Source organism: Onychostoma macrolepis, chromosome 23, assembly GCF_012432095.1.
Source record: "Onychostoma macrolepis isolate SWU-2019 chromosome 23, ASM1243209v1, whole genome shotgun sequence".
Taxonomy (NCBI): domain Eukaryota; kingdom Metazoa; phylum Chordata; class Actinopteri; order Cypriniformes; family Cyprinidae; genus Onychostoma; species Onychostoma macrolepis.
In genome coordinates this window covers 16,678,511-16,697,652 of record NC_081177.1, presented here as the reverse complement: position 1 = coordinate 16,697,652, position 19,142 = coordinate 16,678,511, and the positions used below count along the sequence as shown (strand labels likewise).

Genomic DNA, 19,142 nt, shown 5'->3' with positions numbered 1-19,142 from the left:
AAATTAAAAATGATTATAAAATCCATCATTTGTTCATGTATTATTAATGCACATGAATCAACAAAGAACAAAAGTATATTTATAAATAAACATAATACCTATATTAATAAATGCTGTAAAAATTATTAACTGTTCATGATAATCACTGCGTTTAATAATGTTGTTAATGTATAATGTATTTTTATTGTGTGTAATATTGTTTTGTTAGATTGTTTATAACGTTATGAATTGATAAATCACAGTGGTAAGATTTATAAAGGTCCATTAAACTGACTCACATGTATTGTAATCATGTGACATTTAAGACCTGAAATTAGTATGTCATGCTCACCACTCTGCTAGTTAAACTAACAGTCTCTCAGGATATTAGCTTCATCACAGGATGCTTGCTGTCAGCTTTGACACTTTTGGCCAAGTGTGAGTAAACAGTAAATCAATTAGAAGCTTCTACAGTTAATGGATACGTCAGATGTGTTGTGTCACCTCGAGATCCGACACTCTGGAAATTCATTCTGTCAGATTCAGTGGTGCTCTGTCGCACAAGAGCGTATATCACTCAGAAAGATTTCACTGCAGCGAAGGACCTTGACAAAACATGCTGCTTAACAATGTGCCTGTTGAGCATACATCAATGCTTGTCATAAATCAGAGACATGGAGAGCACACATATAGAACCTCATGCGTGAGTCAGTAACATTCTCTTCTATCATTATCTATCTCAAACACATGCAATGACTCAACTGAGCAATTCTTCAGTACTTCAGATGAAGTTCTCCTCCTCGAGTTGCTCTCCAAACTAGTCACCACAAAATAGTTCAAAGTGAGAAATTTATCTTAAACTTGACAAGCCATTGTTCTGTCCTGCCAGAACTCTCTCTTCTCTGGTATCCATCATTCTCCACGTTAGCACATTCCCTCGATGTGGCAACCAGGCAGAGGAGATTTGTGGCCCTCATTTCCTTAAGATCCACCATAAAACTGCCGGCTTTGTCTGCAAGGGCCACATCGTTGTTGAACTGAGAAAGCATGAAATATGACCCCAGTTGCCTTGGTATCAGTGTGAAGAGCCTGAGAGAGGGGGGTTTCTCTGTCTGGCAGCTATCAAGTGTTTTTAGAGGTACTGTAGTTTGCATGACCCACCTTTAAAAAAAATAAAGGTTCTTTATTGGCATTGATGGTTCCATGAATAACCTTTAACATCTATAGAACCTTTCCATTGCACTAAAGGTTCTATATAGTGGAAAATGGTTCTTTAGATTGGTAAAATGTTCTTTACACTAAGAAAAATGGTTTATCACTTCAGAAAACCCCTGAGTATATATGAAAGAGGGGATTTGAACATAGAAGCCAAACTGAATTTTGCACATGCAAATATCCAGGCAGCTGAAAAAATCTGGGTGCCCACACTGCATGTAAATGGAAGGGGAAATGAATATACAGACCATGTGTTTGCATATTTAAATAGTCCAGTTTAAATATAGAGCTACCTTATCATCAGCAACGGAACAGGAATGCCAAGTATGTGGTGCAATTTCACAATGATTTGGGATTCTGTGCGTTCAAGGCTACAGTACCATTTAAGATGAAGCCATTAACATATAAATTAGGTGCTCACAGAGCCAGACAAATTGGAACAGTAGCATGGGTTTGGCTATTTTGCTGTTGTTTTATTCAGCCGAGTGCTCACAAACTGGATGTGTATCATTTCTGATTATCGCGTGGAGTCCAAGCGTGAAATAACCTGAATTTGAACATCAGTAACGCATTTCCTAGCTATAACAAAGCAGGCCTCCTAGGCACACAATCGTTAGCACCATCTCATTATTATGTCTCAATCAAAAAATAATGCTTTTAGTTGCACAAAACCACTTAAAAACATTCAAACAGCACTCTTGGGAGGCCTAAGTTCTTCCTAAGGCATGCCTAAATCTGATAGCTGACTGTAGCCCATTAAATTCCTGATTGTCAGGATTATGAGGTGACACTAAGAGTAAAAATATAAAAAATATTCATGCTGCTGATACGGAAATTAACAAATGTTTTGTCTTCGAAAGGGATAGTTCACTCAGAAATGAAAATTCTGTCATTATTTGTTCTGAATTTTTTTTCTTTTTTTAACCTGTATGATTTACGCAAAAGGAGATGAAAATGGATAGGGAGATTTGTCAGTCTTCAAAAATAGCACTGTTCACTTTCACTGTATGGAAAAAAAGGAAAATTTTGCTATTAATATCTATTTTTGTATTGCACTGAAAAAAGAAGATCATATGGGATTCAAAAGACATGAGGGTGAATAAATGAGAGAACTGGGGTGACCTATCCTTTTAACTGAAACATGAAATGATTGGTCTGTCTAAAACAAGTATTTAGTCCAGCTCAAAGATGCTCTCACACTGGGACTATAAATTTCTGTCTTACTGCCAAAAGAGTGAGAGCTTTTTAGGCTGTATTCTTCCCCTTTGTCTGAGCGTAAAAAGACCGCAGCCAGCAGCACACGTGGCCCTCTCTGTGCAAACTCCCAGAGCCGTAAAACTACATTACCACAGGGAAGGAATCAGATACACAGATGCCCCAGAGACCACTCAGTTTACAAAGCACCTCAAAGCATTCTAGCCTAAATGAGTTATTACTGACAACCTGAAGAACACAGGTGAAAATCAGTTTGCGCTTTCTCTGAGTAACAAAATTTAAAGCTGAATTGTGTCATTTTTAGGTTACAGGTTTCTCAAACACTACCCCCTTCTGCCATAAAATTTCATTTAAAATGACTGAAATACAAATGTGGGGGTTTAATAAATATTTTGCAAAAATAAATAAAATTAAATTAAATCTTTCAATCAGTAGTTTTAAATTTGGCATTTGAATGAATATGAAAATGAAGGTCTTGATTACCTTGATTTACCTCATAGCTTGGTTCATGGCTTATATCTTTTCCAGATAAAAATAATTACAAAACTTCAAGAACCAAGGCAACTAAAAAGTGAATGGGCACTGTTGTACTCTATTGGCTGTTCACTGATTGAAATGTTGTTTTTCAGCTTTAAATTTGCAACTTTGTAACTTTTTCTCATTTTGAAACAGTACATCAAATACTTGTAGTGGACGTTATGTTTCATAGCAAATGGTGACTAGTAATTTTCCAGTTGCACACATAGTTAAAACACCTGAGCAAACCTTGTTCTTGTGAAACACAATCACCTGTCATAGCCACATTCTCTGAGTGTGAAGCTGTCAGACAGTACTTAGCAAACGCGGAGGAAGAGATGACAGATCCTGTATGTAATTTAAACCCTCAGAGTTAAACTGTCTCTCTGATCTTTGATTTACTTCAGTCCTAAGGTGGAAAGCCTAGAGTGTAACACAAGAAATGAAAAGTGACTGTAAATATTGAAAACCTCAGAACTATGAGGGTTTTATGTGTCTTAAGAAGCTCTGTCACTCTAATTTGTCTAACAATGTCTAGAGATGTAACACTAAAAAAATCCATTAGCCCAAGTGGTAAAACCTCCTAATCTGATAAGAAGAGACAACGTCAATTTTAATTAAAAGACTCTTAATTGATAAATGTGCCACTTTAAGGCTTTCCTCCTTTGTAAGAGATTTAGCAGTCATAGAAAAATTTATATTAATCTTAGATTAAATGTTAATCTTGCAAATTATTTTGTTATGTGTTATAGTGTACATCTTTATATTATTATATTAAACTGCGAGTATATTGTATTCCTTTTTTTGGTATATCTTTTTTTTAAATCACACTCATAAATTACTTTATTTAAAGACCACTGAACTGTATATTTGATTGTTGTCCCAAAAATCGTTTCAATTCAAAAATCAGTATTTCTTGTTCATTTATGTATTTATTTAGTAGCTTTCTAAGGTGGAATAATGACTGATCACAGTGATGAGTATTTTGCAATACTGACCTACTGACTCTCCATTATATCTTATTTTAGATATGCAGAGGAGGAAATGTGACAGTATTTCAGCATTTTGGGGAAATCCCAAATCCCAATGTCATGACATCCACAGAAGCTGAATATTTACATGTGGATGTTTTTACATATATAACCCTAATAATATGAGCCAGTCAAGTCACTGATATTTGGCCTATGGAATATAGGCCAAATATCAGTGGTTGCTGCCCTTGCTGGTGAGGAACCAAATCATTAATGCCTTAAGCTTTGCTTCTCCAAAAAAAGGAAAGAGAAAGGAGATTTATGTCAAGCAGCTGTGTAGCTGTCGGCTGCTGAGCTGGAGAGCTGAGTGAGAGGGAGAGGAGGACAGAGAACACCTGGGTATGGAGCTCAGAGGCAGGCAAGAATCACTTTCATCTGCTCAGGCAGCAGTGGAGGGAGAGAGAGTTGTCTGCACTCACTTCATACTCTCTCAAACAGTTACTACAGGCTGTCAGCGGCTCTCACACATTCTCATTCTCTGAAAAAAAAAAAGCCCCCTCTGCCAGGAAAGTGAGACCTGTGCATATCGAGAAAACTATTTTACTCATTATACATAAGTTAGTTCCGGTTCTCAAATTTAATTGGTCAAGAGGCGATACAAGAGTGCTGGTCACTGTGACTTTTTACTGTTTGTATCACTCCGGTTGTCTGTGTTAGTGCGTTCTGGACAGACAAACAGTGGTGGAGATTTTTGGTGACTCTTTTTGCATTTTTATGAGCAAGTCACTGAATCATTCATTCAGTCATTTTGTTCAAACACACAGATTCATACAGGAACTAAAAGTCAGGAACTGACTGCTGTTATCAAGCGTCCCGCACAAGCCCTAAAAAGTGAAGCCAAAGCGTCTTGATCCCCCAAAAGATGACAGCAGCCATACTGAGATGCTTTGGCTTCACTTTTCTATAGTGGAAGGAAGTGGAAATGTGACGTCCATCTTTTTTTACAGTCTATGGTTGTTATGAGTGAGTCACTGAATCGTTCACTCAACCGATTCTTTTGAACACACTGATTTATTCAGAATCAAAACACCACTGTGTTTGTTCAAACACACTAATTCATTCAGGATCTAAACAGCTGTTAAGAATCATTGAATAATTCACTCAACCAATTTGTTCAAACACACTGATTTGTTTCAAAACCCGAATATGTAAAAAGTATCCATAGCCAGCCATGTTATGCTTAAGTTACTCAATATTAATTTCTTATTTACTGTTGTTTGAAATTAATATCACACACATAAATATGCTGTTGCTGTACAGCACTCTTTATGGTATTATATTTCTTATGCAATATGAAATAGCAAGTGTTTTCAAACATACTCAATTGAAAATAACTGAAAATATTACCTCTCCAAGATTCAAGGCATGATCAGAAACTTGTTGTTGCAAATATTGGCAGATTTAGTAGTACTGACCTACTGAACTCTGTGACTGAGAATTATCGGTGAGTTATGCTGATTAATCACTTTCAGCGGTTTTTGACTCTTGAACCAGGGCTTCACAAGCATACACCCATTCTGCAAATATTTCTCTGAGGACAAATCTTGTCATTCTCAGGAAAGACAGGAGAGAAGAGCTGTGTACATATCTAAAAGTCAGATAAGTATCAGAAACTGTCAGAAAAGAAAGAGAGAGCCCTGACATACGGTCTGTTTTGAGTTTGTGTTAATGGTTGAGTCACACGGGAGCATCATCAGGCATGACAGAAGAATGTCATGGTGAGCGCTGAGGTGAACGCGTTCATTCGCTGGGTCTGCATTTCATCTTCATGAGGGCTTGGACAGTGCTTTATGAAAAAATCTCGGCTCATCTGTTACCGTTTCTCACCGCTTTCATCGCTGGAGATGGATCTCACCATTCAATGCCACATAACACATATTGCTGAGTCCTGTATAGCTCATCAAAGATCAAGGGGTCGTTGCATGTGCTCAAATACAGACCTCTTCCCTCAAAAAAAACATCATCAGCATGTGACATATGCCCTACACTGGACTGCTGTCTGTTAAAAGTGAAAGCAACTGTGTTTAGTGTGAAGAGATTTGGTCTACTGAAGAAGCAAGATGGAAAAGTTAATTGTCAACTGGACTTAATCAACTGAATTTTTTTGTTTGTTTGTTTTTTTGAACGTTGTAGTAATACTTCAACTGCTTTAGAAAGAGTACAGAGACTCATATTTTTAGGCAAACTCTCAATACACTTGAGTGTTTCCTGATCAAAAAACAAGCCTAGAAGTCGCAATGAAATGGAAGTATTGGCAGTATTGACAGATCTTTTCTTCTGTATTCTGACATACCTCTGCATATGTAGCGGGTGTAGCGAATTATCAAAATGTAAAACATGTAGGCCGAGATCTTGGTTGTATGCCTCAGTTGTTGATTGTATTTTAGCATGTGGGCATTGCATGAATGTGAAAATGAATGAGATCTTGCAGTTGATTGTAAGGGGTGGAGTTTAAGTGAAACTGAAAAATTTTAGCAATCTGCAATTTTCACTGGAAGATTGAGTTATGACAGTTTGATAAAAAATTAGAAGATCAAAAAAACAAAAACATATATACATACATGAATTTTTCACAATATTATCTATAACATGCATTAACGGGATAGTCCCCCCCCTCAAAAAAAAAAATGAATACAATTTTTATAATACAAATTTTTATCAGTTATTTCAATCCTGCATGAACTTATTTCTTCTTCTGAACACAAAAGAAGATATTTTGAAGAATGAATGTCAATGGGGACCATCAACTGTATGGTTATGCATATTCTTCATAATATCTCATTTTGTGTTCTGCAGAAGAAACTTATACAGGTTTAGAACAACTTCAGGATAATTAAATGATGAAAGGTTTTTCATTTTTGGGTGAACTGTTCCTTTAACAAAAGAGATAGGTTGATTTTTTTATTTCAACTTTAAATAAGCTTCCTTAGAGACACTTCTGTAAATATTCTGTAAATAATTCCAAAAAAGCAACTGCCCATATTTATAGGTAACTTTATAGAGAAAAAACCCCAAAATCACTTACAATACATGAACATGCAAACACTAATACATTTTTCTACATGTGTTTTCTGACTGAGAATTGAGAACTACTGTTTGTGTTGTCATGCATTCTTGTTTTAATTAATTCCTTGAAAATAGTTTATGGTCGAAGGTTGCCTTTATTCTAACATGTTATTGAATTTGTGTTGTTGCACTTATATTTTGTTTGTTTCCTTGACTAGATTAAATCAAAGGCATTTTATTGAACTACTTGAGTACACTCAGGTATCTAATCACTTAATGCAACATTTAGTTCTTCCACAGAAAATATCAGGCCTTGAGAGAGAATCATAAAGGAAAAACCTTGCATGAGTGTGCTAATTTCATTCTCTCTCTTTTCTCGACTACAGGAGCCTCTTGCGCTACTCAACAAGCCCCTCATTTCCTGGTGCTTTAAGGGGGACCGGAGTTGTGTCCCTCTTCTTTGACTGATTATTAGAGTGACCTGAGGGTGAGGGTGAAGGTGAACTACTCAAGCTTGTTGTGAGGCCCATGACACAGAAAAGGCAAGTGTAAAACATGAGGGTCTTACCCCAATTACCGTACAGAAGTGACCTGCCCATTGGCGGTTTGAGAGAAACAAGCTTTGCTCGATTCATCTGCAGTAACCTGGAAGTACCTTAGTACTATAATGAACAACAAACTTTTGCTTCCTGCACTCTATAGCACGATTGCACAAGAAACCATACATATAAAACACACATCACATATAAAGCTAACACACAACAATTGTCCAGATGTTCAGTGTCAAATTCATAAGATGACACTGGCGAGATTACACACAAGAGTCGCTCCGCTTGGCTTTGTTTACAGAGCGTTGGGTCAAACTAGCATGTACCGAAAGAGTAGATGGTCTTGTTATTTGAGAGGCGATAGGTTAAATGAATTGTATCAGCACTAGCTGTCAGTCAGTCAGTCTACTAGTGCAACACTCCCCTGTCCGGGAATGCATTGTCTCCATTTAGTCTTACAAGAGGTCTAAAAGCTTCTTGCGTATATGTGTGCTGAGCAAACTCATCGATAATCTTTAAAACATCGCAAATGGACGCATGTCCACGTAAATCACTCAGCTTCAGCTCTGGTGGCAATACTACAGTCATAGTACTTGTCTTATTGATAATATTGAGTAATCAGGTTGACAAGGGATAATTAATCCAAAAATGTATTCACACTTAAGACATTTTGACGTGTATGTCCATACAATGAAAGTCAAAGGGGCCCGAAACAACACTGGACCCCTCTGACTTTGACTGTATGGACAAAACAACACGATTATGAAAGAAAATCATGCAGGAGGGTGAGTAAATAATGACAGAATGGGTGAAGTATAATTTGAAAGGAGGGTCTCGAGTTCCTTGAGCCCACCTAGATAATATCTGTCAATCTGTGCTGCTCTCTCTGATGTTAGTAACCGTGCTGAAAGCAGTGGAGACATGTGGTGGAATTCTCCAAAGTAAACAGTTTTCATTGTGCCAAGACGGACATGCACAGGCATACGCACATTTATGCACTCTATTTAACATACAGACCACACATACTGTTGATATAAGACACTAAGCCTTAAGAGACATAATTAAATGTAAATAGGGCTTCCTGCACAAGTGACATTTACAGTCACATATGAAGCCAAAAACAACAGCACATCTTAATAAAGCTCTACGTACCCTCAGCACAGGCCTCGTCTCAACTTCAATCGCTTGTTCCTTTCCTGATATCCTACACCATGTCTGAGGTCTGCTCTATCCGACAGGCACAGACTACACCAAGCAGAGAGGAGGAGAAAAAATACAGCATGAATTAGCATTCCTAAAGCAATCATGTGACTTCAAAGCACCAATAGGCCGCTCTGGATTCGGTATGATCCACCTCTAGCTCCTCCCTTCTCTTCTCTCTTGTTTCGCTGTCTTACAGAAACCCTTTGACAGGGTTGTTGTGATACATGTGGTCTGTCGATGCACCTATTTTTGCTATCAAACATCTAATATTGAAAATCATACCCTCAGTTTGTATAATCAAAGTAAATATGTGCAATATATAGAAGAGTACAGTATAATAAACATATTTAGGTTTGTAAATACTGTAATATGTGAATGAAAATGCAAAAATGATGTCACAAAGAGGGTTTAAGTGCAAGAAGTGTGAAGCAACAATGCATGTCTTTTTGCTGTCAGAATTCTACTATTGAAAATCAAGTAAATATATACAATATATAGAAGAGTACAGTATAATAGCGTAACAAAAATCACATATTTAGGGTTGCAAATACTGTAATAATAATGTAAAAAATAGTGCCACAAAAAAGGGTGTTAATGCAAAAAGTGTGAAGCAGCAATGCTTTTGCTATCAAATTTATAATCAATTTGCATATTCAAAGCATATGCATTCATATATAATAAGAGTATGATAGAATAATATAAAATCCTATATTTAGGGTGGCAAATACTGTTCTATATGAATGAAAATGCAAAAAAAAAATGTCACAATGCATATATACGCACTCATTAATGCATAGAAGAATATAGTATGATAGTATAATGTAAATCCCATATTTTGGGTTGCAAATACTGTTCTATGTGATGAAAATGCAAAAATTGTGCCATAAAGAGGGTATAAATGCAAAAAGTGTGAAGCAGCAATGCATGTCTCCTGTCGTAGATGCTGTGAGAAAGCGAGCAGAGGGAGGAATTGTAGTCTAACAACAGTGTTCTAATGTCCTGTCTGCATGTGTGCACTATCCTCCATCTTATTAAGCCTCTGTGTCTCATTAGAGCCGGTGGGGGGTGGAAGCCTACAACACACCTCTGTTGCTTGACCCTGACTTTTACGAGCCCACCTCAACAAAGAGTATTAAACAGCAATCATGGCTGAATGCTGAACACCTCAAGAACACGATTGCACCGGTCTCGCTCAAGGGTGATTCAAACAGTAGGTTTTTTCGGTTGTGGCGTGAGGCAATAAATTGGCTGAATGTGGAACAGGATGCTGCGATACTAAAAGCCGTTAAGTGATGGGAGGTGTAATAGTCTGGGACACACAGGTGCATAAGCAGCGTTGGCATAATTAAACAGGTCAGAGGACAGCCAGGAGAATGAACGGAGTGATTGTGCTATTTTCTGCTCTGATAATAAGTTCCTCATGCTTCTGTTATGTCTGTATGTGTGTGTGTGTGTGTGTGTGTGTTTGTGAGAGAAAGAGAAGATCGTTATCCTGTAATGAGCCTGTACAGTGTTTTATGTTTTAGAAGAAGTGAGAGCCACTTAAACTAGGGAAATATATCAGTGTTTTTAATTTAGATAACATGAAGACAACATGTAGCAGATTTAAATGATCCGTTTCATTTGTGATTGTAGCCAAAATAAATGATTACGATATTATCTGGAAAATATTTGCTTATTTTAATGATTTACGTTATGTATAAAGATTTACATTTTTCAACTCAATATTTAAATTTGAATATGATTTTCAGTTCAAATTTGCATATTGATTTTAATAACATATGGTTTCAAAGCAGTTATAGTGTAGCAGAAAAGAAGCAGGCAGTGACAGTTGACACAAAAAAATACAAATTACAAATGTATATGCATACTCAGTTTTTACTTGTTTACATTTTCCAAATAGCACTCTCTTGCCCTGGACCCCAGTTTGAAACCTCCCGATTTAGTCCACTTGTGGTTTATTGAGTTTATACACTATAAGACTTGTTGTTGTGATTCTTGGTATGAGGTATAGCCATATGAGGTCTAACCTTTGACCTTGATTTGTATTAACAACTAGATAATAATTATTACAGGTATGTGAGCATCCACATTGGTAGGAAAACATCCGCCAAGAACATAAGAAAATGGAAATCCAAGACATTTTGTGTATTGAGTGTATTGAATAAGGGGAAGTCAATCTGGATATTTTAGCACCTACCCTACATGTAAAGCAGGCCTGTGTTCTATAGTGGTTTGACGTGGCAATACATTATTCTAGGTTTTCTGACACATTTTATTTAAATATCATTTGAACATGTTTGCATAACCATATCATCCAGATGGGAGTTTGCCAGGTGTGGTCACAGTTGTGTATTATGTTTGTTTTATTAATATGTTATGTGATAGTTTTATTTGTTGAGCTTTTATTTTGATCATAGGCCATTTAGTGAAACTCTTTGGAAACTTATGTTCAGCTGGGTCAACTAAATATGTTTTAAAATGTAAGAATCAAGTTTACAACAAGCACATTTGGATCTTGCTGTATTATATATTTGTATATATTAGTATATATTTAGTTAGTTAGTTAGTAAGTAAAATGAAAGATCGTAATTTAAGTCAGTGAGATCTTTATAGGTTATTAGATGATAATTAAATGCTTAGTTTTATGATCAAATTTCTGTGTTTTTTATTGTGGGAGACAAAACATAAAATACAATTAAAGCATGACTGAGAAATAAATGTTCTTCAAAAGCCTGAGGTATCATATTTGATATACTATTTTTGCATGAATTTCTAAAAATGTATGGATAATCAAGTAAAACTAAGTTGCCTCAGTCCTGTAAATATACATCTTGAATCTATCTGAAATATTGAAAACACACACAGATATATACTGTATATATATATATATATATATATATATATATATATATACACACACACACAGATCATTTCTTGTAAGAAAGAGCTATCAAAAGAATCAGAAATTGAGCTGAAAGACTTGAACTTGTTTTGATTACCAATAGCATACGCTCATTCAAATTAAAATGGCACAGGATGAACACCTGATGTGTGACTGATTAGCATTAAGCTTGTCATAACATTTTATTCTAATAGATGTCACTGATGCAATAGGAAATGGTTTTTCATAAATCCAGTAAGGATTAAAGAGTGTAGGTGTAGGCCAGTGTAGTGACCTGAATCCATTTTATATAGCTGATATGAACCAACATGAACGGCTGCCACCACACAGGCACATTCCTTCTCAAAATTACCAACAAGGCATTGACAGATGGTTGGTAATTTTCATAGGAATTCACCCGACCAGCCAAGACAGTGAAGTTTCACAGTGTTGTAAGATTCCCTCAAGAAAACAGTGAAGGGAGCATTAAATTGAGAAATGGTTGCGTCACACATCTGTGTATCCGGTTAATGAGAACATCCCATTTCAATTTCCAGAGCAGTAAAGACTGACACTTGGATTAGCAGGATCCATCACACTTTACAAAGCTGTTGTCAGGGGCCAAAAAGAGCTCACCCCCACTCAGTGCTGTTCCTTATCAGCCGTAAACGCCCCAGCGTCACTGTAATTGCCCCCATATATATGAGACACCCACCCCTTTCCCATCCATCTCCCCTGTGTTGAGCTGTAAATCACTCACCTCCTCTGAATGGGGGCAGACTGCTGCCTGTCCATCCACACATGCCATCAACAGCCTACTGCTCATTTCTCATCCCTAGATACACACATTCACATTTGTAATGGCAGGACTGATTTTTCCCCCCAACTGACATCTTTAATGTTTTCATACAGTGAAGTGTCTTTTACTGGTTATCTGTGGTGGTTAATGCTGTCAGTCTGTCTTGCACTGGAAAGAAACATTTCCATCTCCTGCAGTGAACACCGCAAAGGTTCAGAGGTCATAATCAATGTATACATGACATCACACACAATTACCGTCAACATGATCCATTATGCAAGACTTTCCCTCTGAAATATTAATGATAAGTACAGGAATATCCCTGAGGTATTTGCTCACTTCTTTATAAAAATATTTTTTATTCCAAATATACACTGTATGGAAAGTAATAAGTGAGTAGAATTTACCTTTTGAAAGCCGTGTCAAATGTGCAACAGAGATAAAAATAGCAAAGAGACATTTCAATCTTAGTGCTTTACTGCTGCCATCTACTGGCAGGTCACTGAAAGTTCACGTCAAAGTACCCCTTACAGAAAGAAAATATATATACAGGTGCATCTCAATAAATTAGAATGTCGTGGAAAAGTTCATTTATTTCAGTAATTCAACTCAAATTGTGAAACTCGTGTATTAAATAAATTCAATGCACACAGACTGAAGTAGTTTAAGTCTTTGGTTCTTTTAATTGTGATGATTTTGGCTCACATTTAACAAAAACCCACCAATTCACTATCTCAACAAATTAGAATACTTCATAAGACCAATAAAAAAAAAACATTTTTAGTGAATTGTTGGCCTTCTGGAAAGTATGTTAATTTACTGTATATGTACTCAATACTTGGTAGGGGCTCCTTTTGCTTTAATTACTGCCTCAATTCGGCGTGGCATGGAGGTGATCAGTTTGTGGCACTGCTGAGGTGGTATGGAAGCCCAGGTTTCTTTGACAGTGGCCTTCAGCTCATCTGCATTTTTTGGTCTCTTGTTTCTCATTTTCCTCTTGACAATACCCTATAGATTCTCTCTGGGGTTCAGGTCTGGTGAGTTTGCTGGCCAGTCAAACACACCAACACCATGGTCATTTAACCAACTTTTGGTGCTTTTGGAAATGTGGGCAGGTGCCAAATCCTGCTGGAAAATGAAATCAGCATCTTTAAAAAGCTGGTCAGCAGAAGGAAGCATGGAGTGCTCCAAAATTTCTTGTTAAAGGGGTGCAGTGACTTTGGTTTTCAAAAAACACAATTGACCAACACCAGCAGATGACATTGCACCCCAAATCATCACAGACTGTGGAAACTTAACACTGGACTTCAGCTTCTCCACCCTTCCTCCAGACTCTAGGACCTTGGTTTCCAAATGAAACACAAAACTTGCTCTCATCTGAAAAGAGGACTTTGGACCACTGGGCAACAGTCCAGTTCTTCTTCTCCTTAGCCCAGGTAAGATGCCTCTGACGTTGAATACAGCACTCTGTGAACAGCCAGCTTCAGCCAGATCAGCAGTCTTCCCCATGATTGTGTAGCCTAGTGAACCAAACTGAGAGACCATTTTGAAGGCTCAGGAATCCTTTGCAGGTGTTTTGAGTTGATTAGCTGATTGGCATGTCACCATATTCTAATTTGTTGAGATAGTGAATTGGTGGGTTTTTGTTAAATGTGAGCCAAAATCATCACAATTAAAAGAACCAAAGACCTAAACTACTTCAGTCTGTGTGCATTGAATTTATTTAATACACAAGTTTCACAATTTGAGTTGAATTACTGAAATAAATGAACTTTTCCACGACATTCTAATTCATTGAGATGCACCTGTATATATTACAAAATGTATTTGTCAGATTTGGTTACATATATATGTAACATACATGTTCCCATATAAATGTTAATATGTCTATATATGTGTTATTAATATATAGTAAATATAATATTGTTAATATTTACTAAATGTAGGCCTATGTGAAAATACATTTGTACTCTCGCTCTCCCTCTCTCTCTCTATATATATAACTTGCTACGTGTACTGCATTAGGCTAACCGAGACTTGTCACAGCACTTACATATTATTGCTCTTTTGTTGGTTTGATTGCTATTGTCCTCATTTAAGTAGCTTTGGATAAAAGTGTCTGCTGAATGATTAAATGTGGACGTTAATTTGTCTGTATAGAATTGGGGACCTTTGTAGGCATATTGGGAATATATTTTTGAGACATTTAATTTTGTATGTAAACCCATGTGTTAATAAAAAGGAATGAGTGTTTCAATAAAGCTGTGTAGTACTGTATTGTTATTGTCTTATTGCTAAATATATATTTTATATGTATCAATATATGGCTATACATGGTTCATGCATATATTGCAGAATATATATATATTATATATATAATATAAGCACTAGAGTCCCATATATCAAAATATATTATTCCATATATCACATTATATCTTCCAATATATTCACATATATTTTTGTTTCATAAGGGACAGCACAGTACAAGCATGTCCACTCATATATGAAAGCCTTTAGCCTTTGTGGACATTTACAAATGTATTTAAAATGGAGGACTATTTCACCAATTTTTCTGCACATTCAAATAAAAAAGTTCATTTAAGGGAAGGCCTGCCATTATATTTGGTTTGTTTACGCAAAGCCAGAGGTAGCTACCTTGTGAAGGACTCCCTTTCTTAAAATGTAAAGTTAGTTACATATTTTCATATAGTGAAAAAAAAATAATAATAATACATTTTATATATATATATTGTGACGCGTGTCCCGAGACCTTATCAGCGTCGCCCTGGAAACGGAGGAGGATCACCTGCACGCCATTAACGCGGGCTGGCCGGCCACACCTGAGCCCAATCACGAGACGCCAATATAAGCTGCCAGGAGGCTCAGATGGGTGAGACATGACTCCAGTCATAGCATCGCTAACTTTCCTCTCCATCTGTTATAGAGAGCAGCGTCTGACCGGCCAGCCCCGAGGCACCCTCACCGCACGGACACCAGACCCTCACTCACGTGGAGCACGGAAAGCGGCTGATCCTGGAGCACGAAGAACCCTCACACGAGCACTACGGCACGAGCACTAAATACAATAAACGCACCCTTCAGGGCATTTATTGATCTCCCTTGTCGTGTGATTCTTCCACCAGTTACACTGGTGGAGAATGCTGGCATAACACCGGAAGAATCACCGACAAGCAACAAATTTTTTCCCCACTAACGCCTATCACTCTTTTCTGTTCTGCACTCAGGTGGCGTTTCCTCCCCAGCCATGGAGGAACTCTTAAAACACCTGACCGAAGTAAGCATCCGCCAGCAGCAAATTGTGGAGCACATGGCTGCCCGGCAAGGAGAGGTGGAGCGGGAGATCGCCGCCCTCCGGTCCGCCTCCGCCCAGCGGGTTCCGCTGCCCGACCCCCGCGTCCGAGCGCCGACCCTGCTGCCGAAGATGACGGCCCACGATGATGTGGAGAGCTTCCTGCTCATGTTCGAGTCAACGGCAAATCAAGAGGGCTGGCCACAGGACGAATGGGCGCGCGCTGGCGCCGTTGTTGACGGGGGCGAACCACAACGGGCATATTTCTCCATGCCACCGGAGCTGAGGGATTCCTACGAAGAACTCAAGAAGGAAATCTTGTCCCGGGTGGGTCTTTCACCCATCGCGGCTGCCCAACTGGTGCACGAGTGGGAATATTCCAGCCGGTTGCCAGCCCGCGCCCAAGCCGCCGATCTGTCCCGCCTCACACGCCACTGGCTGCTAGCCGGGGACCCCAGCGCCGCCCAAGTGGCCGAACGGGTGGTAGTGGACCGTCTTCTTAGAGCCCTCCCGCGTCCCATCCGCCAGGCCGCCGGCATGCGGAACCCGTGGGAGAGCTGGTGGACGCCATCGAACTGGCGGTGGCGGCCCAACGTCGCGAGGCTGGGGAGCGAGCGCCGCCGATTCCCTGAAGGGTGCACCAGGAGCGACACTCGCCGGAGGGTACCTTTCGGCCAGTGAGCAGGCCGGCGGCTCCCGAACCCCAGGACGAACCGATGCCCACGGAGCCGCCCACCGCATCACGCCGGGCATGGCTGGCAGGTTGCATCATACACCACGAGCCCCTCCTGGCGGCGCCGAAGGTAGAAGTGGAGGTCAACGGCCGCCCCTACCGGGCCCTCCTGGACTCTGGCAGTGCGGTCAGCCTGGTCCAGTCGACGGTGGTTTCCCCACGGCCAGGTTCCAGTGGGGCCCGTCACCTACCGGGTGCGCCAGCCCGGAAAACGAAAGGAAGAACAACTCTACCACGTAAACCTCCTTAAACGGTGGGTCGGGACTAGGACCCAATTAGCCGCCCTGGCCACCTCCAGTCCCGTGGTTGTAGATGTCAATTCTCCGACGTGTTCTCCCCACTCCCCGGGCGGACCCATGTCCTTCAACATGACGTCCGCACACCACCAGGAACCATCATTCGGCAGCGGCCCTACCGAGTGCCGGAGGCTCGGCGACACGCCATCGAAGAGGAGGTGCAGGAGATGTTGAGGTTAGGGGTAATAGAGCCCTCGCGCAGCCCATGGTCCAGCCCCATCGTCATGGTCCCGAAATCAGACGGCACCCTCCGCTTTTGTAATGACTTCCGCCGCTTAAATGAAGTCTCCGAGTTCGACGGATATCCCATGCCGCGGGTGGATGAGCTGCTGGATTGGCTGGGGAGAGCCCGATACATCTCCACACTGGACCTCACGAAGGGCTATTGGCAAGTGCCCCTGTCGGACGAAGCAAAGCCGAAGACCACCTTCTCCACCCCCAGTGGGCACTGGCAATATCGGGTTCTCCCCTTCGGCCTTCATGGGGCCCCAGCCACCTTCCAGCGGATGATGGACATCCTGCTGAGGCCCCACCAGACCTACGCCGCGGCCTACCTGGATGACGTCGTTATCCATTCGGAGACCTGGGAGGACCACCTGGAGCGGCTGCGGAGGGTGCTCGTGGAGCTGCGCAGGGCCGGACTGACCGCCAATCCCCGGAAATGTCACCTGGCCCTCGACGAAGCGAAGTACCCTTCGGAGCATTTATTGATCTCCCTTGTCGTGTGATTCTTCCACCCGTTACAATATATATATATATATATATATATATACAGTATATATAATAGCCTATATATAAACTATTTCATCTGGAATATAAAATATATATATCAATAAAATATTGACATATGTATGTTGACAACACATTTCCTTAAGAGAAAACATAAACCTTAAAACTATATGGCTGTCAATAGAACATAATCTTTTGATTTTAGAAAGCAAATTGCTGTGTTAATGTAATTAGGTAAATGTTCAGGTTATTTATTTTATTTTATTATTACTACTTCTACTAATTTTTAGATTATATAAATTATAATTTTTAATTATGTATTTCTTTTAGTGAAACATGTTTGTTTATTTACTATTCAAAATTTGAGGGTCTGTACAATTTTTTTTAAATGCAAAGGAGTACTATTATTCAGCAAGGATGCATTAAATTGATCCAAAGTGGCAGTGAAGCCATTTAATGTTAAAACTTTTATATTTGAAATAAATGTATCAAAGTTTCCAAAAATATTAAGCAGCACAATCATTTCCAACATTTATAATAATAAGAAATATTTCTTGAGCATCAAATCAGCATATTAGAAGGATTTCTGAAGGATCATGTGACACTGAAAACTGGAGTAACGGCTCTGTGCTATCACATGAATAAATTACATTTTAAAATATATTTAAACTCAATATTATAACTCCGTATTATTATTATATTCATCATATCCAAACTGTTGAATGGTAATGTATTTTGAATAATGCATTGCATTATGTAGTGTTTTAGAGTTGAAAGAAATGTCTGGCTTTTTTTTTTTTTTTTTTCACGGTGTAGTGTACATAGAAAGAACTTTGCATTCATGGTAACCTATGATCAGAATAGGCAAGGTGCAGAAACTTCCAGTAGCCTGATTGAATTAGACAGTACTTTATGTGTATAGTAATAATCTGTAATGTAAGTCTGAACAATGAGTGAGCCTTTCCAGTGTGATTTGTTCAAATGGTGGTCAAAAGCTGATGACATGGATATTTGCTCAGTTGCTGAATGAGGCATCAGGTGATGAGAAGCATGTAATGGGGGTGTTTTCATATATGTGATGAATGAGATGTGGGTTGTGGCTTGTGTATTCCTTTGTGCTGGAGGAGCAGACAGCTGCTTCTCATTCTGCGTTCTGGTCTCTCTCTCTTTCTCTCGTCAGCATGACCACCACAGACAAGAGCAAACCTAACGAGACCACCAGCCTGGTTAGGCCAAGTGATAACAGCAAACAGGTACGTTTTATTTTCAGCATCTTAGTATTTTGATTAAAAGCTAATTTAATTATGAACAATTTTTGATTCAGAATTGTCTGCATAAAACATTTATACTATTTATGTGCTAATGGTTAGTACATACACCTACATATATTTATTTTGTGCATATCTGGCTATATATTTGTATTATATAGATGCCTCAAAAAGTAAAGACACATAAAAATAAACAAATCTTTCATTGCATTATAAAATGAAGTAACTCCAAATACTGAATATATATTTTTTAAATTATATTTATTTATTTTTAAACCTAACATATTTCTTTAGTGAAACATTTTCCTTAAAAAGTGTTTATTTTTCCAATTAATACATTTATTAAGTGTCCATATATTTTTTAGGCAAATACATATATATATATATATATATATATATACACACACACA

The 19,142-nt window shown here is 38.7% G+C and overlaps 2 protein-coding genes across 3 annotated transcripts in view; one reads left to right on the top strand and one right to left on the bottom strand.

Annotated features, from left to right (window-relative positions):
* phc2a (polyhomeotic homolog 2a (Drosophila)) overlaps nt 1-12,423 on the bottom strand; it is a 46,539-nt gene extending 34,116 nt beyond the window's left edge. The window contains exons 1-2 of one of the 2 annotated variants that reach the window (XM_058764264.1): nt 12,358-12,423; nt 8,663-8,755 (exon numbers count right to left, since the gene is read on the bottom strand). The gene's annotated coding sequence lies outside the window, so the exon portion shown is untranslated. The remainder of the gene's footprint in view (nt 1-8,662; nt 8,756-12,357) is intronic. The other variant, XM_058764266.1, reaches the window with a different exon arrangement.
* Nucleotides 12,424-18,633: 6,210 nt separating this feature from the next.
* The window catches only part of slc2a1a (solute carrier family 2 member 1a), a 33,899-nt gene continuing 33,390 nt past the window's right edge, over nt 18,634-19,142 (top strand). The window contains exon 1 of the mRNA XM_058764165.1: nt 18,634-18,717. Coding sequence (XP_058620148.1) covers nt 18,646-18,717 — 72 coding nt within the window. The 5' untranslated portion in view covers nt 18,634-18,645. The remainder of the gene's footprint in view (nt 18,718-19,142) is intronic.